At 42.4% G+C, this 24,521-nt stretch overlaps 1 protein-coding gene across 2 annotated transcripts in view; it reads left to right on the top strand.

The window, feature by feature from the left end:
* BICD2 (BICD cargo adaptor 2) overlaps positions 1–24,521 on the top strand; it is a 151,919-nt gene that overhangs the window by 105,458 nt on the left and 21,940 nt on the right. For both annotated transcript variants that reach the window (XM_026650305.2, XM_026650303.2), the window contains exons 3-6: positions 16,074–16,226; positions 19,609–20,061; positions 21,393–22,412; positions 24,127–24,278. In XM_026650305.2, coding sequence (XP_026506090.1) covers positions 16,074–16,226; positions 19,609–20,061; positions 21,393–22,412; positions 24,127–24,278 — 1,778 coding nt within the window. The remainder of the gene's footprint in view (positions 1–16,073; positions 16,227–19,608; positions 20,062–21,392; positions 22,413–24,126; positions 24,279–24,521) is intronic.

Here is a 24,521-nt window from a genome sequence, read left to right on the forward strand (position 1 = left end):
TGTAACATCTAAACTATGTGAATCCAGGAGCTTCAAAACCAGAATCAAGTAACTTTTTTAAAAATCTCTAATCATGAGTGGAAATGAGCTTTCCCATCATGTGATCTAAAAGCAAAAGTTTCTCTATGGATGTAATATGAGGTGTCAGTTATCTGGACATATGTCCCTAAACTTAGGTCATTCAGGAAATTCCAGGCATCAGAGTGGCTCAGCAATCTGTTTTGTTACGTAATGCTCACGATAGACACCTGGGATGCAACCCTGGACCCAGCTTTTGTCAGTGGGAGTTCAGTCAGGCCAGAATTTCACCTTTGATCAGTTGTGAATCCTACAGTGTGTTTTTGTGCTTCAAAGCTCTCTTAAATGTGGTTTGAAGATTTCAGGAAAGCTGCTGAGTCCTATGGAGACTTAGGTCACCTTGAAGTGTATATATGCAAAACCTAAAAGCAACTCCTCTGAGCAGTCCCTGGAAACCCTCTTCCTATGAAGTGTAAAGGGGGAGATAGTGGTGGTTGGTGACCAAAATAAGTGGTGGGGCTTCACGTAGCAGAGACCCCTCCACTGCTTTCTTCCCTACCACCGCCATACATCAGACCTTCCCCCCTTCCCTAAGGGGGGGACCACATTTTCCAAACTGAAATATGGACAGTGGGAGAGTGGGTGTCACAGGAGAATATGTAGGTGACAAGTGAAGGATGTTGGTGGGAAAGAAAGGCCCCTTTCAGAATAAAAAATGGAGAAGCACTCTATTAAGGAGCAATGTGACTCCCTCCCTATTCTCTCCCCTTCCTGATCTTTTCTTTTTTCGCTCTCCTTTCTATGGTCTTCTGCCCCTCGGATCTTAGTCTCTCTTCCCCTACTGCTTTAACACTTTCTCTCTTCCCCCCCCCCCCCCCCTCCCCCCCCCCCCCCCTTTCTAACCCCTCCCCCCCCCCCCCCCCCCCCTTCATTTCTCCACACTCAACCTTACCAAGCCAGCCCATCCCCGTGCAAGTTCAGAACCTCATCCCCAAATTCCTTTGACCCAACCCCTCACTGCCCTGAAACTTCCTTCTGCTTGATAGCTCTCCCTCCTATTGGATTCCTCCCAGAGTCTGAATCCTTTCCTTTCCCTTGACTCAAAAATTAGCCCTCAAACCCTTCCTGCTTTCACCTGACTCCCCGCTCAGGCTCAGAATCCTCCTTGACTCAGAGACTTGCCTGGTACCATCAGGCTGAGTGAGAACCAATTCCCACAGCTTAAGACCACCTTCCTTTATTCTGCCCCCTTCTGCCCTTGCTTGACCTCAAGAAGCAGGAGCATAGATCCCATACCCTGTCTCCGGAGGGGCTAATTCAGATTAGCCCTAAGAAGTCTCTAATCTCTGTTTTATACACAATCCCTCTGCTTGCTGCCCAAATACTTCAGCCCCACCAGGGGTCCCCCAGTGGCAGGAGGTGGTGATGCAAACTAGAACAGTCTGCTGGGATTAGCCCTACCAGCCCCTAATAACTCAGCTCCTCTACGGGGAGAGGCAGGAGCGAATAGGAACATTGCAATTTCCTCATTTACCTCACTTCCCTCCCTCCCCCGAATATCTTCAGCCCAGGTGGCTTGCTTCTCCTGTCCTGGGATTTTCTGCGCCGAGAGTGCCCGTCACTTAAACGATTTTTGGAGTAACTTGAGAGTGAATCCTTTAGTGAGAGAACTGGTGCTGCCTTCCTTTCTATCCACTGAATCTTCAGGTGTCTGTCTGGTCCTTTCAAGACACTCATTGAGGAGCAGTGGCAGAAGAAATAGTCTGCTTCTGCCAGATGAATGAGCCTGGGAAGGATGAGGCACCCCACAATCCCATTGTGCTGTAGCTAGGGAAACCCTGGCCCTTGACTGATGCATGATGTATGGTAGTGGCCATCTGGCACTGCTCAAAGATCCCAGTGAATGGGCTGGCTGGCTAGAAGACATGTCAGAGGAGAGGGACAGGGTGACAGCAGGACACATGGAAGCCCCTTTAAAGGTAAGGGATAGGGATGTCTGGGTTAATGGACTGGCAAGATGGGGTTTAAATGACCAGGGTTTAGCTTGAAGATTCTAACAAAACTTGAAGTCATACCTGTTTCCCTTTTGTTCACAGCTGTATTGGGGTTTTGTTTTGGTGGTTTGGACCCAATGTTCTGTGTTGGCTTACATTCTTTGATTTGTCCAGCATCTTTTAAAATCAAAGGGCCTGATCTTTAATGCTGTTTAGGTGGTTACTTCAGCTTGATATCAATGGGAGGGAGGTGCCGAAGTAACATTAAAGAACTGGCCCATAATCTAGTGCTGATGGAGTTTAGAGCGTCATTGATTCTCACATGAACTCTGTTGGTAAGAGATTAAACCAGGGCGAAGTTGTTTTTTTTTTAATGTATGTACAAGTGAAGTCATGCTGGTGTTGGTTTTATAATAAGGTGTTAATTTCTTTTGATAAATGCAGAAGATAACATTGCTGTTAGGCAGATTGGACTAAAGTGCATGTAATAGTTAAGGTATTGCTCTGATATCTTCCAGGCACTGTGCTTCATTTTGGTTCCCTTGCCATGCTACTGTGTGTTGCTTCCATGATTGACTAACTTTATTGTTTTCTATTGCTGATTACCACAAACCGAGAAGCAAGCAGATGCCTGTCTTTTGGCAAATAAAGATCTTCCAAAGACATGTTTTTAGGCAGGTGTGCCTTTCTTATAAAGCTCCCACAGTACACTCATCCCTTCCCCTCACTGCCAAGTTGGCAGAGACATAAAATCTCTCTCAAAACAAGACCTTCAAAGAAATCCTTTGAATTAACACCATTAATGTTCAAATAGACTGTTGTTCCCTTAGCATGCCTAAGAAGGGTTAAACCCCTTCCTGATTAAAATGAAGGACATGGAATGCTGCCAATCATTTAAATGGCAGATTTGAAAAGCAGCTGGAGTTTAGCTGTTCTTAGCAAACAGTACAGTGCAGGGGAGGGAGAGATTATTATAATTGTGCCACACTGTGCCATTCACACCACTGTCATTACGCTTGGGTCAGCATTTTCCTTGTAAACTCCCACTCTTGTCAGGGAGGGCAGTATAGAATTTGGACACACGTACACACACAAAAAGCTGCATTTGAAATCATGTGGTCATTTCTTTTAATAAAGTGTGAAAATGAGTGAACAGTGACTGGATGAAATTTTGTGCTTTTCGTTTATAGCATGCAATTTTGCAGGTGACAAGCCCACATTATCAGCAAATCAGAAAACCACTGGTGCTTGGTTTTCCTCGGATATGTGGAACCTTTTGCTTCTAGGACTTATCTGCAACGAGGACTTGTTTGCACCAGTATACTTACACCAATGTAACTGCACTGGTGCAAGTCATTTTTTACACCAGTGCACTGCAACTATACTAGGGATTTGCATTGGTGCAGCTGCATTAGTGTAGACACACCAGTGCTAACCACCCCACCCCTAAACCACCCACCAAAAAACTCCACAGTAAACAAACCTGCAGATTACTGACCCAGGATGGAGTCCAGCGCGTGGTGGTAACCAGTGAGGTGGGAAGAATGCCACAGCAGATATTTTTGGTTTAGGTTTGGGACTGAAGACAGCATCGATTATTTGATCAAGGCAAGATCCTCAAACGAGGAATACAAACAAATACAAGCTGACAGAAAACAGACAGTGATGTGTCTCTGGTCCCAGCTGTATGTGCACAGATGTCAACTCTCCTTATTAGCCCTGTCAAATAAAGGGTTTGGGGTTGTGCTTTGAAACTTGGCTCTTTGATTGGTTCAAAAATCTGAAGTGTTAATTAGCAAACTATGTATTAAGTAATAGTTGCTAATCAAATATCCGTATTATAGCAAGGCTTTGTGCTGATTAAGAAATTATAGAAGATTTAAATGCCTATGGGGTTACTGCTCTTGGCGCTTTTTAATTAAGCGAAGCTATAATGTTGCATGTAACAGAAATCCATGATGGTGTATATTTTTGTTCTCCACTGTTGCAATAAACCTCTCTTTAATGTTACAGTGTCACAAAAGCTATTTATTTAAAGAGTTTATAAACTGTGATTAAAATTTGGAGCTATGCAGGTAAACCAGACACACTACCTTGGAAATAACAGGCTTAAAAATTTGAGAGATTAGCAGCTATGATAATGAACGTATTTGTTACTCTCCATGGAATAGATGTTCGGACACAGAGGGGACAGGGAAGAAACCCGACAGTCATTCACATTTACCCCTAAAGTTTCAATTTAGTTGCATGGCTGCTGTTAAAATAATTTAAAGGTAGCAGAGCTATATAATAGACATGGTAAAGGGTATGAGAAATGGTTATCCCTAACTGTCCCCCACTTTCTGGGGGGTTCAGGAGTGGGAAGAAAGGTAATGCACACCACCCCACTTGGAGCTCGGAGGACCTTCTCTCTCTTCCTCCCTCTTCCCATCTTTTATTTCCCTCCTGTAGGGTTCTTGTGTCTTAGAACCCATCCTGTCTGTCCCTGGAAGACTGGCCAGACTGCATTTATTAGAGCTCTTTGATTCACAGAGGTATTGTGCAAACCTTTTGGTGTGGTTTCCACTAGAAACCAGAAGTTGATCCAGGGTCACTCAGGAGTTGGCTCCAGGTTCATGAATCTCAGCAAATCTGGCATGACTTTAGGATTTGTAGCAAAACCTAAAGACAGGTGAGATTTGGGTTGCATCATCAAACATTCACTTAGGTCTTCTTTTAACAGCACTTACAGAATATCCACATGATGTCACAGTAGGTGCTGCTTCTGTTAGAGGGTGAGGGAGGTGCTTTTGTAGAACTCCCAGCCTTTGCTAATCCAGAAGGGTGAGACACCTCCCGTGGAATCTGCCCCTAGTTCAGACTCCTGTATGGTAGCCTGTTGTGCTAAGAGCTAACTGCTGAGCCAGGCACCTTACGCATATTTCTTTGTTAAAGGAACAGATAATACTTTCTTTAAAGAGGTGACGTTTTAATGAGATGGCATGGAAGTGAGGCTTTGACCTGGATATAATATACCATTTATTTTTTTGCTCAATTTCCCCCCACCCCAATGAAATGAGGTTAAAGTTTGAATGGAAACTTAACATGTAGTTTAAGACCCACTGTGTTTCTAATAGTGCTGAACTCATTGTTGAAGTGAACATAGTGCTAGTAAGAAAGAGCAGCATTAACATATGAAGGCTTGTACCAAATGCAGGATCAAAAAAGGGTGGTGTAATGTAACTCCCCAAATGGTATATTTTATTTTGTTTTTAAAAGTAGCAGTCTTTTCACTTGAGGAGCTTGAAGGGGGGAAGATAGCTCAGTGGTTTGAACATTGGCCTGCTAAACCCAGGGTTGTGAGTTCAGTCCTCAAGGGGGCCATTTAGGGAACTGAGGTAAAAAATCTGTCTGGGGATTGGTCCTGCTTTGAGCAGGGGGTTGGACTAGATGACCTCATGAGGTCCCTTCCAACCCTGATATGCTATGATATCTATGAGTCCTGCCTAATGTACCGTGTACACTGTGTTGGTGTGTGGGAGGACTAGGAACTCCGATCCTCTCTGGTGTATTGAGTGCTAGTGACACTCTGTGCTTAAAACCTGTCATCTGCAACCTCCTTTTATATTTTTGTCTACCTTCTGTTTCCTATCATACCTGGTCTTAAAAACCTAGCAGCTTCTGAGAAGACTGACCAAGTCCCACTTGCAGCCCCTGACTTCAACAGGAGCACATGCCTGGCTTTTAATTACCCAGTTGGCATAATGTCCACTTTATATTTCTCCTCCAGTTAACTTGTTCAGACTGCAAACACACACTGATAAAAACACTGTAAAATGTATTGCGATCATTGTTCTCATCAGGTATGACTATAACACTTTCTGCTGTTATTATTTGGACATGACTTTTGCTACATTTCCTTTGAATTAAACTTTAAAACTGTGTGGTACTTTTGAGAGCATTTGTGCTAATATGCCTATGGCTCAACCACGCTACTTTTTAATCATTTTCTTTGTATCTGCTGGAAATCTGCTGGATTGTGGGTTCTCTGTAGATTTTTACTTCTTGCCTTTACAATAAGTGGAACATCCTGTTCTTGTAGAATGTCCAGTTCAGTTATTTCCTGGGCTCACTTTTGTGGGATGCAAGATACACTGATGTGTGTTCATAAATAAAGGCACATGAATAAATATTTATTTACTAAACATTTATGAATAATGCTCTCTGCAAAATGTTAAGGAAAATAGTTGAACAAATTTCCTAGATCAATGGTAAAACAGTTTGTGCACACAGAGTTTTTTCAATATTATTTTTGGTATTAATTTCTATTTATGCATTACGTTTACATAAAGTCTATATGGAGTATCTGGGGGAGGGAATGTGGTAAGAAAACAGTGGTGAAAACACGTGATTTGTTTGAATCCTATAGCACAAGAAAAGGAAACACAGGAGATCACGAATAGTGTATGTCACAGGTATAGTAGCCTGAATAGCTAAATAGGATTAGCAACGGATCCATGAGTTAGTTATAGCTAGAAATATCCAGAATACATTTAGAACAAGGGGATGATCACCTTGAGCTATAGATAAATCAAGCACTGTGCAGTATATATAAAAATTTAAACTGCCATCCTGACTGCTGTGGACCTGGAGGAGCACAGGCCATTTCTGTACAGTGTCATTTGCTTGCCAGCCTTCACCCCAGAGATGGCTTCATTTCTGAGGTGTTTATATTGTTTATATTTTGTATACATATACATGTGTGTAATTAAAGATGGTGTCAGAATCAGGGCCGGCGCTTCCACTAGGCGACCCTAGGCAGTCGCCTCGGGCGGCAGGATTTGGGGGGCGGCATTTTGCCATCCCCGGCTGCAATTCGGTGGCGGGGGTCCTTCCGCTCCGCGTCTTCGGGGCGCTTCGGCGGCAGGTCCTTCACTCGCTCCGGGACCCGCTGCCGAAGCACCCCGAAGACGCGGAGCGGAAGGACCCCCGCCGCCGAATGCTCTGAGGAGGAGCGCTGCCGCCTAGGGCGGCAAAAACCCTGGCGCCGCTCCTGGTCAGAATGCATACACACAAGAGAGCCAAAATAAGGTTGCACAGGAAACCATAAACCTGGGTTTTCCTAACTTTGGAGTGCTTGACTTTGCCACCAAAATAACATTTTGTGTGTGTGTGTGTGTGTGTGTGTGTGTATGTATATATATATATATATATACACATACACACCTCTACCTCGATATAATGCTGTCCTCTGGAGCCAAAAAATCTTACCGCATTATAGGTGAAATCGTGTTATATCAAACTTGCTTTGATCCACCGGAGTGCGCGCCCCACCCCCCCGGAGCACTGCTTTACCGCGTTATATCCGAATTCGTGTTATATCGGGTAGCGTTATATTGGGGTACAGGTGTATATAATATATATAAACATAGCTAGATCTTCACCTCTGTCTGAGGTAAGATTTGTGCCAGTAAGGAGGGGAAGGGTGGGGCAAAGGTGACTAAGTTATCTTTGCACTTCTCCCGTGCCTCCCTAATATGCAAGTACAGTATCTAAATTCTATCTACTACAGCTGGAAATCATTTTGGACACTTTGTGATGGAAAGTGCTATAAGAACAAAACCAAAAACTGTAAAAATTCAGAAATGTTCCTCCAACCTCTGGAGAAAGGGGAGAGAAATAGCCAGAATCCCCTCAACCACCTATGGACACATTCCATGGGCTTAGCAGCCCATCTCCCACCTTTGGGATAAAAGCCTTCTGCTTGCAGGTAGTATAGTTAGTCCTGTCGCTCAAGCCGTCTGTGCTGCAGCAGTGCTGCAAGCCTGCCTGATCATGCATGGTGTGAAATGATTTTTATAGAGGCACATGGCAGAATTTGTTTTTACCTTTTTCCACTTAAAAAAATAGAAACATTAATCTGTATTTACCACCTCATCAGCTTTTGGAAACTTATGACAAGGCCTTCTGCACTGAGCCAGGTAGAATGGTCTTCCCAATTTTCATGCTGATTTTTAATGCAATGGTTAGGAGATTATTTATTTCCAGTTGAGACCTCAGTATAATAGCTGGTGTACAATGATAAAAAAATGCACAGTCCCTTACAATCTCTTTATGCACTCTCCACTAGTGATGCTGTGAAACTGGGAAAGGCTGAAGACTTGAGAATGAGAACATTACTGCTTATGTCCCAAAAATATTTTTCTTACATGAAATGCCAAATATACAACTAGAATATTTTTTTTCAGGATATTCATCTGCTATGGCAACTGGGGCTATCTGAAAGTGAGAGAGCAAACTTATAAGAGTGACATGTAAGGTTTGCTCGGAGCCAGTCTACCACAGTGGGAGAACTGAATCTGACCCAAAAATAAAGAAGCAGATCCTGCCCTAAGGAGCATACAATGTTGACATGACAGAATGTGTATTCACATGGGCTTCATCTGCAATACCAGCCATATCTAACAGTGGTCAAGACAGCTCAATGAACACAAAGAACAAAGATTGAATTCTTGCTGTCCGATTAAATGACTTTCATATTTTGGACAATGCTTTTGGGGGATGTCAGCTCTAAGATCCATTGCCCAGACTCCTAGGCATCTTATCGTGGGTTTGTTTTAATGTACGTCTGTGGGTGGATGGAACTAGTTTAAGTAAATTGTTGTGTTTCATTTCAAAGATACCTGCCTTTAGGGTAGTGGTGTTATTGCTAATTAGGATTCTCAGGCAGCTACACAGTGCATATCTTTATAAACTTGCCTGCTAGGTAGACTGAATTTGTTACATCCTGATACCCCTGGGAGTGACAGAGATGATTTTTTTACCTTCTAGGTCACTGATTTTGTTAACTCCTTTTTGTGCTTTCATCAACCAAAAATGGATGTAACGCCAGTCATGATTAGAGGACTGAGCCACACTCTGTTTTTTGTTGTTGGGGTGTTTTTGTTTTGTTTTGTTTTGTTTTTTTTTAACAGCATGATGGCATGGCTTGTGATACAACTTATCTAATAGAGAGAGAATGATTTTTCCAAGTAGATTTAAACACAGGGTTCGTTGATAGTCTTGGAGTGACACAAAGAGAAGATTGTATAAAGACAATGGGAAAGCAAAGCTTTCTTTTCAATAATCAACTGTAACAGACTGTGACGCTGACAGACTAGCTCAGGCCAGAGCCATAGGCCAATTTACTTTTGATTATCAAAGAAGTGTTAAGTGTATTAGTATGTATTCAAACTAATTCACTCTTGTGCCAGTAGAGATCAAAAGACATGCTAATGTTATTGTATTCACTTATCTATAACAGAATGTCTGCTATTACATTGCACTTACGTTGCATATACCCCTATAATTCGTTTAGATAACCCTACATTAAAATGTGTGCTAGTATGAGAATGTAGTCAGGTGTTCAGTTCATGAAAACTAGTTGTATACCCTATTATTTGCTATTACAAATATTTGCATTTGTGCATAACCCTGTAACTAAATTACTCAAAGGAATCTTGTGAAATGCTAATGAGGGATTTAAGGTCTGTAACAGGAAATATTAATTTCAAAGCAAGGGGCCATTGTGTGTGTAAACGCATTTACCAGATTGTTGTCCGAAGAAGAAGCTGTAAGTACTGATTCAAAGGAAAATCCTTCCGCTCTGGACTGTTTGGATTCTAACAGGGTAAAATAACTGAACAAGAAGACAGATTCCCGGAGTTATTCTGGGTAGCCCTGAAAGACTTTTGAGAAACTGGCAGATTATTGCATCTCTATCATTTTGGACTTACAAACTTTGACTCACTTGTTATATTTTACCTGCTTTAACCTGGTCTTGCCTCCCTGCTCTGGGCGCCACCTAGTGGGGCTCAGTGGGAGCACTAGCTGCTGGTGCCTTTCCCGGGCACGTCCCTTCAGCCTGACTCCCAGTCTAGCAGAAATCTGGGGGAGGTATGAGACCCACGTGCCTGTCCCCTCCTCCACCCCTCCCCCCCATGCATCACCTCTGCTTCCTTCCCTGAGCTGGTTCCCAAGTCAGTTACCTCTTCCAGGCTTTACCTGTCTGGAGCTCAGCCTTCAGGCTCTGACTTCCAAACTCCGCTGGTGCTAGTGTCTTCCTCCTGCCTGAGCAGGATACTCCCAGCCTTCTAAGCAGAGACGATTCCCCTGGTCTCAGGGCCTTTCCTGCAGCATGTGCCCTGCACAGTTCTTCACTCTCTGCAGTCTCTGCCACAGCTTCGTGAGCGTCTCCCTGCTTCCCCTTCTTCTTGTGTTTTAGGGCAAAGCAGACTTAGTTCCTGAGTCTATCGCTGCCAAACACAGGGCACCATAGATAATTCAAAAACCTGAAGTCTTTCATCTTTCCCAGTAGTCTTAAAGAATTGCAATATTGCTTTTTTTTTTTTAATAGGGCCCTGTTTTCCTAATGCTCTTAGTATGTGTTGCAGCAAAAACGTTGATATTTTAAGGCCTCTAAATTTTTATATAAATGCCCCCATGGTAGTCTTTGCACTCCCCTAGGAGACAATCAATTGTTCTGCCCCCCGCTGTTCTTTATAGAGGAATCAGCTGCCTTTCATCAGGCCCCATCAGAGTGGTTTAATGTGGCACAGATGGCTCCCACAGTCATCAGGGTTGGCTGACCCCAGGCCTCCAGCCCTGTTTCATCAACCCATCCCAGCTGGATGATGTTATAATTTCAAATGATCTATTTCCTACCTTGTTTTAAGTATAAACTATAATTAACAGCTCCAGGCTGGCCTGATTGACCCCATCTTAAATATTAATCTACCAACGCTTGCTTTCTTTGTGTCCAGTGCTGTCATGCAGGAGAGTTGTATTTTTGAAGGATGACACATAAGAAACTGAGTTGAAGCTGATCAATAGGTGAATTTGAAGTTATATCTGTAAAATAACTGACCTTGTGTACCTTTGGACTCTATTATTGACATTATCAAAGCACCTAGGAGCCCTAGTCAGACCCACTGAGGATATGTCTTCACTATAGATTTAACTCAGGCTCCTGTGTATTGCCCCAGTCCCCTTTCCATCCACACATAAAACCATCTCGGCCAAATTTAGTGGTGTTTCAATCCAGTTTAGCTGGCCCAGCTGGGCTGTAAGCTAAACCCTGGGTGCCACTTTCACTCAGGTTGTTAATCACTCTCTTTGCAGGAAGGATACAGACTAAATCACTCGAGAACTGATGGTCCTGCAATACCTTCCCACAATTCCACCCGTGTGCCCGCAAGGACAGACTAGTTCTCCCTCAATTCACTATGAAAGAATCATAGAGCAGCTTAGCTTACTGTGGCCCAAAGAACCAAGGGAGATTTCCCCAGAAGTCCTAGCCACACCTATGGGTGAGCGCAGCACCAGTGATGACACAGTAACTGGGTTATGGCTTTGCAGTGATTCATACCCAGACTAGGCTAACCTGAGTGCTCACCCAGGTGTCTATCACCCGAGTTAACTCTGCAGTGAAGACATACCCTAAGAGAAACCGAAAAGAGATTCACTTGTTTGTAAACTTTGGAATTACATTTTCTCTCTGGTTCTCATCCCATTGACTTCAGTAGGGCCACAATTTCGCCCTCGCTGTGTGGCTGTTTTCCTCTAAATTAGAGAGGTTATTCCTGAGTGTTTAGTGCCATTTGTCTCCCACATAAAGGAAAATAAAAGTAAACGTCTATTTGAATGTAATATTTTTCCAGTTTATCTTGTATGCAGATAGAGAAATTGGTGTCAGTGATGGGGAATAGGCCTCTAGGTTCACCAAGTAAAACAATTGTAGCCTGGCATAAAAGGGATAATGTGGAATTGGCCTGCCTAGTTTGTTGCCAAGAAAATGTCTACTTTTTCTAATAGCTCTAACTAATATCTGTGCTGTAAGATGGGGATCCCTGCAACAACTCATCTGGGGGAAATTAAGAGGAAGAAATTCCACTGACAAATATTCTAACAGGAGGGTTGATACACAGATAAGAGAAAAGGTCTGTGTGCTTTTGAATGAACAGATCCATTTTAGGATATATTCAATTTGATGAATATCGTCTGCTGTGTTGAATGAGATAGGAATATTCTCTGCTACACAAAAATTTTCTTAGTTTAGTAGGAGAGGGAGCTCTGGCATGCTGATAGGCATTAACACTAGGTTGTCTTCTATACTGTCAACAATCATTTGCCACAGCCATTAATTGTGTGAACGAGTGCAGTGTAATTTCCTTTGGTATGGAGACCAGTGGATTCACTTCATGCACTTGGTGGATATAATACAGTGTGTTATATACGGAACGGGGGAAATAAACAGCAGACCCCAGATTTCCAAGCCTTGGCAGTTGAGCAACTATATGAGACAGCCAGGGACCTAGCTATAACCTCTGCAACTAGCAACATATATAGCTGCGTGGTGTAAATGTGATAGGAACAAATGGAATGTCCAGTCCGTAGACAGCCAATAAATCAGGGTTAGATATCTTTCTTCCGTGCTCAGGAAGGAAGCAAGCTATTTTAAATTCTGGGCTTCTTGTACGTGTTCTCTCTTGTGAAGAACAGGACAGGAAAAGATTTTTAAATGATTTCTTAGGCCACTTACATCTGCTGCTCTATCTGAACCTTCTTAAAATGCTCTCTGCCTCAATCTTAAATAACCACTCCAATGCTTTCTCCAAGCCCTCCTGTTTGCAAAGTTTAGGTCATTCAACCAACGAACAGAAGCACTGCTGTGTGACTAAGGGTACGTCTATACTTATCTCCGGGGCCTGCGGTAAGCAATCGATCTTCTGGGATCGATTTATCGCGTCTTGTCTAGACGCGATAAATCGATCCCGGATCGATCCCGGAAGTGCTCGCTGTCGACGCCGGTACTCCTGCTCCGCGAGAGGAGTACGCGGAGTCGACGGGGGAGTCTGCCTGCCGCGTCTGGACCCGCGGTAAGTTCGAACTAAGGTACTTCGACTTCAGCTATGTTATTAACGTAGCTGAAGTTGCGTATCTTAGTTAGAAGTGGGGGGTTAGTGTGGACCAGGCCTTAGGTGACCAGTCAAACACTGTGAATGCTATTAGTGGGCCTCATGAACAATCCATAAAGTTTGCTGAAATTTTGTTCACGTGGATGATTCACCGAACCATTGCAAGAAGCATGTTAGTTTAAAAAAAATCATAGCCTGTCACAGAAACATTCACACAGCAAAAGAAACTAAATAAATTTGTCCGATTATTAACTGTGAATCTGAAGTTCACCTCTACTCCACACACACAACTTGGTTTAAACTCCTGTGAGAGGTGGGGTAATTAGAGCACTGAAGAGGAGTGTAACCTTGTTTTTCAAATAAAATTATTAAGGATTTAGAGAACACACCTCGGAGTATCTTATTTTGAGAATAGCTTGATGGTGTGGGGAGAGTTGTTCACGCACATAAGGGGTACCGTTGACTTCAGTGAGACTTCACATGGGTAAAGGTTACAAGAACAGGCTCTTAATTAGGTATAAAACTCGGAGATGAATCTGACCTAGAGATGAGTTTGACCCAGGAGCCTTTTATGATTTTAGATTTTTAATTGCTTGAATTATTTGGCTGCAGATTCTTCGTTCCTGCTGGGATCTGACACTTGAGCAGGGGAGGGAGTTCTGACGTGCATTCATACCTGCCTATACCTTTTGGCTCTTTACAATACTATATTTATTTAAAATGCCCCTCTGCTTCACAACGGTTCGGGTGTCTGTCTGTTCTAACCAATACTCCTTTGTAAAATGGGGGGGAAATATAACCTGCAAAAGTGTTGTGAAGCTTGATTAATTAATGTTTGCAAAGTGCTTTTAGACTCTCTTACAAAAGGCATTACAGAAGCACAAAATATTAACTGGGCTACTTGCAACTTTAGATTCAAAACTATGCAGATTTGCCTGGTTTGGGGTTTTCATTACAAGCCATGACTTTTACTCAGCTAAGGGTTGTTAGACATTTCATGAATCTTATCGGTTGAGCCCAAGCCCAAATTTCATTTTTGCACCAAAACCATGAACTCAGAGAAAAATGCATATGAATTGAAAGGGGGAAAAAAAGGATCCCGCAAACCTCTGAGACTCAAAATCTCTGATTCCTTCACTGCTGTAGTTAAAGTACAAATGATCTCTTGAAACTTCATCCTATGGAAGCCATTAGTGGTTCTGTTGTAGAGCTGTGATGCATGCCTTGGAATATGGGATGCGATGACCTCTCATTTGCATTGTTGATTGCATTTTAGTGTCTTAGCAATCAGCTAAAACAGGCTATTTTAATTTAGCCTCCCACTGTGCTAGGGATACTGTTTTCTTGTCTGCTAAAAGTAAATAAACTAATTTATACAGTTGAATCTCTACCTGAGGTGGGAGAGAGCTAGTGTTAACTTTATTGGATTTGTAGTTCCAGGTGACTCAACTCCACGTATGTCCTGAAAACACAACAGACTCTGCTCCTGGCATCCCTCCTGCAATACATCTATTTTCTTTTGTTGTGTCTTTCAGTAAATGCCTATTTGACATCTGTGCTATGTATCTCTGTTGAAGAGGCTGCTGATTTGCACACAATGTTTTGATGAATTTGCAACCAGTGTTGATCTGGTTTCCAACAACCAGTAGTATAACATTATGCTAAGAGAATCCAAAGTAGCTCTCTGTACTGGTTTTCTTTAGAAAAGAATGAAGCACTTTTGTTGTATTTTGGCTACACTGCTGGATTGAGGATAGCAGAAACAAGATGCGATAACCTAAATTGTTGAATTAATAATAGACAACCCCTCTCCTTTTATTTTTAGCTTTTTCGTAATTGTTTGAAAAGCTATTATCTTCACTCTATCCAGTGTACAGCTGCAAAATACTTGGCTGCTCTGTTATGGCTGAATTTTTTTTAAACATTTTTTCCTCTGAAAATATTGTTGCTAACATTTAAAGTATATTTTTCACTGTTATAGTTCAGTGTAGCTTGAAGGAAAAAATATTGTGTGGGGAAAATAATCTGGCAAAGTACAGTGAGGCATCCGAACAAATGGAATTTGTGCTAGCTCAACATTTATTTGAGTGTCTGCATATATATGTCATGTGACTATAACTTGGTTCATTATATTGGTTTTTGTACTCGCATATCCCGAAGTGCTTTCCAGGGATGAGTTGGATGGTTGTGGCGACTGTGTATGAAGACATAGGATTTGCTCAGCAATGTCTTGTATAATCTTGGGCTATTACCGAGAGAGGGAATATTGGCCAACTCACCAGGCTGTCCTAATCTTCCTGATTAACATATTGGCTTTCATCAGAGCTGTGCAGATCTTCAGTTCCATGTCTCATCTAAAGGATGCACCTCTCCTAATTCTAACCATGCAGTGTCCCCAAATTACGGCGCTGCATTGTCAGCACTGGGGATGGGCTAAAGTTCTGGTGAGGGTCATAAGCAATGAGGCCCAGTATTCAAATCTGGGTTGCCTAAAGCTAAATACCTCAATCTGTATTTACCCTTTTCATTTAAATGCCTAAAGATGGATTGAGGTGAGTAACGTTAGAGTCCCAAGCAGGAAGATTTTGCCCTGTTGCTTACAGCCTGTGAGTGAGAGTTCTTCTATTATGGCTTGTCTACACTACCCGCCGGAACGGGGTCGATTTCGACCACTGAGCGCTCTCCCGTCGACTCCGGCACTCCACCAGAACGAGGAGCGTAAGTGGAGTCAACAGGAGAGCGTCAGATGTCGACTTACCGCAGTGAAGACACCGCAGTAAGTAGATCTAAGTACGTCAGCGTAGCTGAAGTTGCATATCTTAGATTGCCCCCGCGCGGTAGTGTAGACAAGCCCATAGTGTTGCTTTCTCTGCTATGTTACTTCGCATGAGGGAGAGGTAGTCCCCCGTAACATAAGGAAGTAGGTCATCATTAATTATTGTGTAAAGTACTTAATTCCCTAGGCTTCAGCTAAGAATGAAAAAAAAAATAGGTTCAGATTAGTCTCATTAAATAATGAGGATGTATGCACAGTTTAATTTAAAATTGAAGTATTGTTGTTCATATAGTGATAGCTTTAGATAGATAGTTAATATAGACACGTATATTTTTGGTGCTTCTTTCGCAGCTCAATCAGAATGTGGAGACCCAGAGAGCCCGCCTGCGAGATGACATCAAGGAATATAAATTCAGAGAAGCTCGTTTGCTGCAAGACTACACTGAGCTCGAGGAGGAGAACATCTGCCTTCAGAAACAAGTGTCTGTCCTCAAGCAAAACCAGGCAAGTATGGAAATCATCAGCATGGCTCCAGGCTGCTCTTGTGTGCTCATCATGCTAAAACCTGCCTCCATGCCCATTAGCAGCCACATCTCCCCACCCTCAAAAGGCTACTCCTGGCTTTCTGTCCACGACAGAATCAATCCTCTTGTACTGAAAGTTCTTCATGACAGTACCTTCATCTCTTCTCTGCCTATACCCCTGACTTGGTCATTCCCTTCTGCTAGTTCTTTGTTCGTCTCATCTAAGTCCTTCCACTCCCTCCTTTCCTCTATAGGAGGCTGATCCCCTGCTACATCAGCTATTAGGAGTTGTCTCCTTGCTGCACTGATTCTTCATCGCCTTTTAAAATATGTCAGCCAGTCTCACCTGTAATTAATATATTTTTTGGACAGTTCTTCATGTTGGTGCTTGCTACTTCTATTGCTCTCCTAATGTTCTGTCTTCTCTGACTCCCTATTGTAATATTTTAAACACTGCTATAATTGCTCTGCATTGTCAGACACTTGTGTGATGCACATGCTACAAAACGAAGTAATATTTTATTGTACAGTTCTAATCATCTGCAGATTCTCAGGAAAGGTAATTACATATTTGTAATGAGTTTAGAATTTTCTTCTGTTACTGTTTCCGACAGTAGTTAGATCGGGATTGTTTGTATTGTGTCTCTCAGCTGTATACAGATGAAATAGTTATCTACTGATGTCTAATCATTCTCCCTCCCCCCCCCCCCCCCGAGATCCTGTCAATTTAATTTTATAAACCCGCATACAGCATTGTAGTTTGGGAGGCTTCAGAAAATACTGCAATGTTGCTGAGTTAAGAAGCACTTGGGGGGGGGAAATGTAGCTGTGCCTGCCTTAGAATATAGAAAATATGAAATTAAAACTTACTGGGATTTGTTTTTAACCTTCATTTTAATCCCCCCCCCGGGGACTGTTCAGCAGAAGGCACTTTTTCAACTAGGTGTTGTGAGGTGTTATGTGCACTTCCAAACCTGTCAAGGTGAAATTCATCCTGGGGTGCAGAGGGGTCTGCACAAGCTCTCTGGGGTGGGCTGGCCATACAACTGGGCCTCCACACCACCTGTGTGCTTAGAAGAGAACTCTGTCAGCCCCAAATAGGCCAGCATGTAGGGGGAGTTGAGGGCGGGCCAGGACTATGTGGCCCAAACATCACACATTGAGGAGACACGGTTTGGTTGAGGCAAATGAATTCCAACTACTACAAAGCACTCTTACTTATGAGTTTCCCCCTCACTGAATACATTGGTCCAGATCTTTAGCTGAGGAACTGGCTTATTTGTACACACTGCATTTGCAGCCATAATAGGTCCTCAAGAAAATAACTGGGAAACAGAACAAACAATAAAAAGAACAGGAGTACTTGTGGCACCTTAGAGACTAACAAATTTATTTGAGCATAAGCTTTCATGGGCTAAAACCCACTTCATCTAGTGTTACCAGATTTTAATTTAAAAAAAGGAGGACACTCCACAGGGCCCCGGCCCCGCCCCAACTCCGCCCCTTCCCCAAAGTCCCTGCCCCAACTCTGCTCCCTCCCCTGAACGCTCCACCCCCCTGCTCCTCCCCCTCCCCTGCTTCCCGCAAATCAAATGTTCGCGGGAAGCCTGAAACAGGGAGGCAGCAGGTAAGCTGGGACTGGGGCGGGGGCGCGGCACGGCCCAGTCCGGCCCCCCCCGGCCGAGCGGCTCCCTCTGGCGGCCAGCCGGCCCAGGCCAAGAGGCTCTGGCCTGCGTCTCCCGCCCGGCTCGGCTCGGGCCCTGGGGCGCCGGCCCTGGTTCTGGCCGAGTGGCTCTGGCCCGCCCTGGCCCCAGCGGCCCCGGCCCCCGGCCGAGCACCAGCGGCCTCGGCCCCCGGCCAAGCACCGCCGGCCCCAGCGGCCCCTCCCTCTCTATTTTCCCGGACATGTCCGGCTTTTTGGGATTTCCTCCCGGACGGGGATTTGAGGCCCAAAAAGCCGGACATGTCCGGGAAAATCCGGACGTATGGTAACCCTACTTGATCGGATGCACGCAGTTAGTCTCTAAGGTGCCACAAGTACTCCTGTTCTTTTTGCGGATACAGACTAACACGGCTGCTACTCTGAAACCAGAACAAACAATGTTGTCCTCCCTTCTTGTTTTTCTTTTTCCCCTCTGGCCAGCAGGATTTCACTTTGGCCCTGTAGGGGGAAGCAAGTGAAATTGCCTAGCTATTTAAATCTTTGCACCCAAAGCCAATTAAACTCACTAATGCTGACTTTGAGCCTCAGCCAAATTTGTCAGGCAGTGTTTGGTAGATGGCTGTTTCCAGCAATTGCTGGTTATCATTTTGTGTCCTGGATCCTTTAATAATGTGAATTACGTCCTAAATATACCGGTTTGGTGGTTATATTTAGAACCAAAGTAAGTAATTTTCTATTAATGACATTTGGATTTTTTTTGCCTTTCTCCATCCCATAATCCCATCCACTGAATGTTATTAGTTTTTAATTAATCCATTGAGACAACCAAAAGAAACCCTCAAGTTTTCCAGATCATTTGCAAAGCAGAATTAACACAAAGGATGCATGGCTTAAGTCATGAGTCAGTTCTGGTTCCACTATATCGCACTGGGAGAATATTACTGTTTAAAAATCCCTTTTTCCTCACTGACAAAAATAAATAAGATATTACAGTACTTCTGCTACTCTTTTTTCTCTTCCAAGGAATCCAAAGAGCTGTACAAACATTAATTAAGGTTACAAAACCAATGCACAACAGATAGTTTTCTCATCATTGTACAGATGAGAAAACTATGGTAATACAGTGAGATTTCATATCGTATTGTCAGTATAGGTTTGATTTGAAGACGTCCTAGTCTGTGCTTAGTAATAAGGCATTTTGCATACATTTATAACTATAGGGTCCTTCATCACTGCATCACAACAGTTTTAAACAGGCCATTTCAATGGCGTTACATATAGTGAATCAGGCTCACAGCTTTTAAATCTTTGGTTTTAAATATGTTGAGGGTTGAGTGTGTGTGAAGTTTGGCACATGGATTTACTGATCAAACAGTTGGGATTATATGCTAGGTGAAAGAGTTGAGTGCTGCCTCTTTACAACATGGTGCAAATCATAATTATTCTAATTAATTTGGAGTAGATAAACATCATTGAACAGTTTGCTCAGAAAATGTTTATTGCATGCACTCTCAAAGGTAGATTAAAAGTATGATGTCTATAGTCGTGGTGCAGGAACTAGAGTCCAGAATCTAAAAATTATTCCCCCTCCACCACAGTTAACTAAATAAAATAGACATCAGTGAAGTGTTCTGAAATTGCTTTGTGAGCTCTTACAGTCAGGCATTTTAGTGATAGTATTTTATCATATGTTCTCTAGGTGGAGTTTGAAGGCCTAAAACATGAAATCAAAAGGCTTGAAGAGGAAACAGAATTTCTCAACAGCCAGTTGGAAGATGCTATACGGTTGAAAGAGATCTCAGAACGCCAACTTGAGGAGGCCTTAGAGACCCTGAAGACTGAGCGTGAGCAGAAGAACAACCTTCGTAAGGAGCTCTCTCATTACATGAACATCAATGACTCTATGTACACCAGCCACCTGAACATCTCTTTGGATGGACTGAAGTTCAGCGATGAAACCACAGAGCCCAATAACGATGAAATCATGAATGGCTTTGAACAGAACTGCCTCAGCAAAATTAGCAATGGCAAGAATAATACATCCACTCCCAAGAAAAATGACAGCTTCCCTCCAGCCCCAAGCCTGGTCTCAGATCTTCTGAGCGAGCTAAATATATCAGAAATCCAGAAGTTGAAACAACAGCTTGTGCAGGTAAATGTCAAGATCCTAGATAATAAATCTCTGTTACACTAGCAGTCTGAGATTACTGTGGGGTAACTCAGTCTTCTTGAAAGATCTTTTTCATTCAGTTTCCCACAGTCTGATGGGTCTCCTGCAAATACTAAAACTGGAGCTTTTTCACCTGTCATAATGTACTTTTATATTTAAATGTATTATAATTCCTGTCTAATGCGATTCATAGTCTGATGAAAATGAAATCCATTTTAATTTGCTTAAGAGTCTCTGCCATGAATTGTCATTTGCATTTTCTATATTATAAGCAAGCCACCCAGTGTTGAAGAATATAAAACAAGGCACACATGAGTTGGCTAGAGCTTGCTGAAAATTTTCTGATGTTAAAAAATGGGATTTAATAAAAACATGCGGGGTAGGGGCTGGGGGAATGTTGGTTTTGACAAAATTTTTCATTTTTTCAAATTGAGAAATATCAGGGAAAATCCCTAAATTGTTTTAGAATTGTGAGAAAATGCCCACTTAAAAAAAAAATAGTAATACCCCAAAAAGTGGGGGAAAGAAAATATATAAAAATTTGAGGGGAAGTTAAATTTTCACTTTTTAACTTAGATGGAAGAAAGTAGCACTTTTGTACTTTCCTCACCGGAAAAGAAGATTAAGTGAGACTGGGGGGGAGGGGGAGGTTCACCTCTGTGTCATTTTACTCCCCCTCCCATGTTTTTTTCCCACCAAAATAAACAAAGTTCAAAAAATTTGATTTAGAATTTTTTTATAGAAAAACACAAGACTAGTTTTGACCAGTTCAAGCGTTCCCTGAAGGTTTAGTGCCCTGTGCTGCACTGTGGGGTGACAATAGTTTGATGTCTTATCTTTTTCTGTTGCTAACAGGGCTAATTGGGGGTTGATAGTGCTATGTTAAACTGCCGCTATTGACTGTCTTCACATTTTTATTATTTTTTTATTATTTTTACAATGCCCAATTGTTTCCTAGGCACTTTACAGGACAACACCAGCTTTTACATCAGCTTTGGCTGAACGGATAATGGTTTTACTAAGGGACCCAAACTGTGGAAGGGGAAGGTAAAACAGGAAAGAATGTTTTTGTTTGAAAATCCTTAATGGATATAAGAACCACCGTATGATGCAAATTAGTAATGGTGCCAATAGGTTTTGAGACTGAGTTTAATATAAGTGGAGTTGCCTTTTCCACAGAGTGTAAGGGACCGAGTTTCTGCAGTTGTCTGACCTTTGATTGACTGTTGACCATTTTCTCATATGATTGTACAGAATAAAGCTGCACAAATATTTGCTTCCAGAGAATGAATGTCTGACTTTATGTATTTCAGATGGAAAGAGAAAAAGTTAATTTGTTATCTACACTCCAAGAGTCTCAGAAACAGCTGGAGAACACCCGGGGAGCCCTTTCAGAGCAGCATGAGAAAGTTGGCAGGCTCACAGAGAACCTTAATGCAATGAAAAAACTCCAAGTCAGCAAGGAACGTCAGTCTGCTCTTGACAATGAGAAGGAGCGTGACAGCCATGAAGATGGAGATTATTATGAAGTTGACATCAATGGGCCAGAGATCCTAGAATGCAAGTACAAAGTGGCCGTGGCAGAGATTGGTGACCTAAAAGAAGAGCTTAAAGTCCTTAAGGGCAAATATGAAGAGTGTGAGTCTAAATATGAGGAGGAGAAGAACAGATATGAGACTGAAAGCCAAGCTCTTACTGAAAAGATCACCTTGTTAGAAAAATCTAATAGGCAAGATAGAGAACAGGTAGCCAGACTGGAGAAGGAGCTGAAGAAAGTAAGCGACGTTGCTGGAGAAACACAGGGCAGTCTCAGTGTAGCCCAAGATGAACTAGTCACGTTCAGTGAGGAGCTGGCCAATTTGTATCACCACGTCTGCATGTGCAACAATGAAACTCCAAACAGGGTGATGCTGGATTATTACAAAGAGGGTAAAGGAGGACGCAGCAGCCCAGAGGGCAAAGGTCGAAGGTCGCCGATCCTGCTCTCTAAAGGGCTGCTATCAATAGACCTAGGAAAGGCAGAGAATGGAAGTGGTGACAGTAGTCCATCTCCAGTGTCATCCCTCCCATCTCCTGTGTCAGATCCTCGGAAGGAACCCATGAACATTTACAACTTGATCGCTATAATTCGCGATCAGATCAAACACCTACAAGCTGCGGTGGACAGAACAACCGAGTTGTCCAGGCAGCGTGTTGCCACCCAAGAACTTGGGCCGGTAGTGGACAAAGACAAGGAAGCTTTCATGGAGGAAATCCTGAAGCTGAAGTCCCTGTTAAGCACCAAGAGAGAACAGATAGCAACCCTAAGAACTGTGCTAAAGGCCAACAAACAGGTGAGCAGGTTTTGCAGAGATGAAACCCAGGGTTTTACACAGCTATATCATAAGCAAATGCATTAAAGAAAATTTGGCTAGAATGACCCTTGTTGCCATTTGCCACATGTGTTAGACACTGCAGTCATGGGTGAGATCCTGGCTCCATTCAAGTCAGTGACAAAACTCCCATTCATCAGTGAGGCCTGGATTTCACTCCATGTACATAGTCTAAGGGTACGTCCAGACTACCCGCCGTATCGGTGTGTAGCGATCCATTTATCGGGGATCGAGATATCGCGTCTCATCGAGACGCGATATATCAATCCCTGAACGCGCTCCCCGTCGACTCCGGAACTCCACCAGAGTGAGGGACGGCAGCAGAGTTGACGGGGGAGCCGCGGCCGTCGATCCCGCGCCGTGAGGATGGGAGGTAAGTCGGAATAAGATACCTCGACTTCAGCTACGGTATTCCCATAGCTGAAGTTGCGTATCTTACATCGACACCCCCCCTAGTGTAGACCAGGCCTAAGGGCTGAAGTTTTGCAGTCCAGGGAGTCAAAACCTTGACATACTTTTGCATTTCATGAGTTCCAGTTTAGCTGAAATGACAAGAGAAATGGAAAGTGGCTTCAGTCTAGTGCCCAGGGAATATATGAATACATTCCTACATAATGTAACGCTATTGGCATCTTCTCTGAACTGGAATAGTGGGCTGTTGAAGATCAGGAGTAAGTACACTGACAAAGCATTCTGGGCAAGCTTCAATCGTGACAGCCTAAAACATATTAGGTTATATGTAGTGTAATGGATCAATAATCATTGAATTCACTGAAAATAAAAGGTAAACATTATTTTTCTATTGAAAGAATTACGTTTGCTGGTCTCTTAAAGGGACTGTAAAAAGTATGTCCTTTCTAAGATTTTATACATACACATACATAGACGCACGCACGCACATACAATTCAAACACTGCTTGGTGATGGTAATGGTATAAGAACTTTAAAAAAAAAAAAAAAACAGAATAAGGCAAGAAAAACAAGTAGAAATAGAGATTTTTAAATTTTGGCAACTGGATGATGTCATTTTGATAACCATAGTAGCACAGGTACATTAGAATAATTGTGATCAGCTGTTTCTAGGGCTTAAATTGACAAATGCTTCATTAATTTAATCTAAAATTAAGGTGATGTAAATTCAAATTGATCTCAAAGCATAGATGTTAAGATAAATAATAATTATATAGTACATTATTTCAGAAATAGACTTGTACTCATCTTGTTTGTAATATTACTGTTTGAAAAATGTAATCCATTCTGAAAATTGGGGCAGTTTAGAAGCTATATGTAGTTATAGCCCCAATAACTTGCAAATCGAGATTAAGTCCTTAATTTATACTGTTTAGCTTTTTGCATCTTTGTTGGCGTTGATATAACTTACAATAGCATTTGACTCAACAAAGTAGTGTTGGGAATATATATACAACTAGCTAAATATCCTCAGGCTGACTGCCTTGGGATGGTGCTTTATGGTTGGAAACAAACTCTCTTTTTGTCTCCAATATCCTAATATGCAATTCATTTAATCTGTCCAGGAAAAATTGACTAGAAGTTTAACATTTCAGTACTAAGTAAATGCTCCATTATATGAATGGAGATTAAAAACTTCTTAATGAAACCCTTCATAAAGTGGTTAGCTAACTGGTACATTTTTGTTCTTCTTGGTAAACAATAGACTGCAGAGGTAGCCCTTGCCAACTTAAAAAGCAAGTATGAAAATGAGAAAGCTATGGTTACGGAGACAATGATGAAGCTGCGTAATGAGCTGAAGGCTTTAAAAGAAGATGCTGCTACCTTCTCTTCTCTGAGAGCAATGTTTGCTACAAGGTAAAGAACACATGAACGCTCTTTGAAACCCCCAAACACTGCTAGTTTGTATGTGGAATAAATAGAATGTGTTAGTTGCAAGCAGCAGTATTAACCATGCAAGGATGCCATCATATTTGAGGGGAAAAACAAAAGAGGGATGCCCTTTTTCCTTCACGTTTCTGCTGTTTGAAATGTTTAATTAAAGTGACTTGCAATTATATTTTCCTGTTGCTTAGGAGAATGACAGGGATATAGCATGCT

This window comes from Terrapene carolina, unplaced genomic scaffold (assembly GCF_002925995.2).
Source record: "Terrapene carolina triunguis isolate 2854851 unplaced genomic scaffold, T_m_triunguis-2.0 Scaffold89, whole genome shotgun sequence".
In the NCBI taxonomy this organism is placed as follows: domain Eukaryota; kingdom Metazoa; phylum Chordata; order Testudines; family Emydidae; genus Terrapene; species Terrapene triunguis.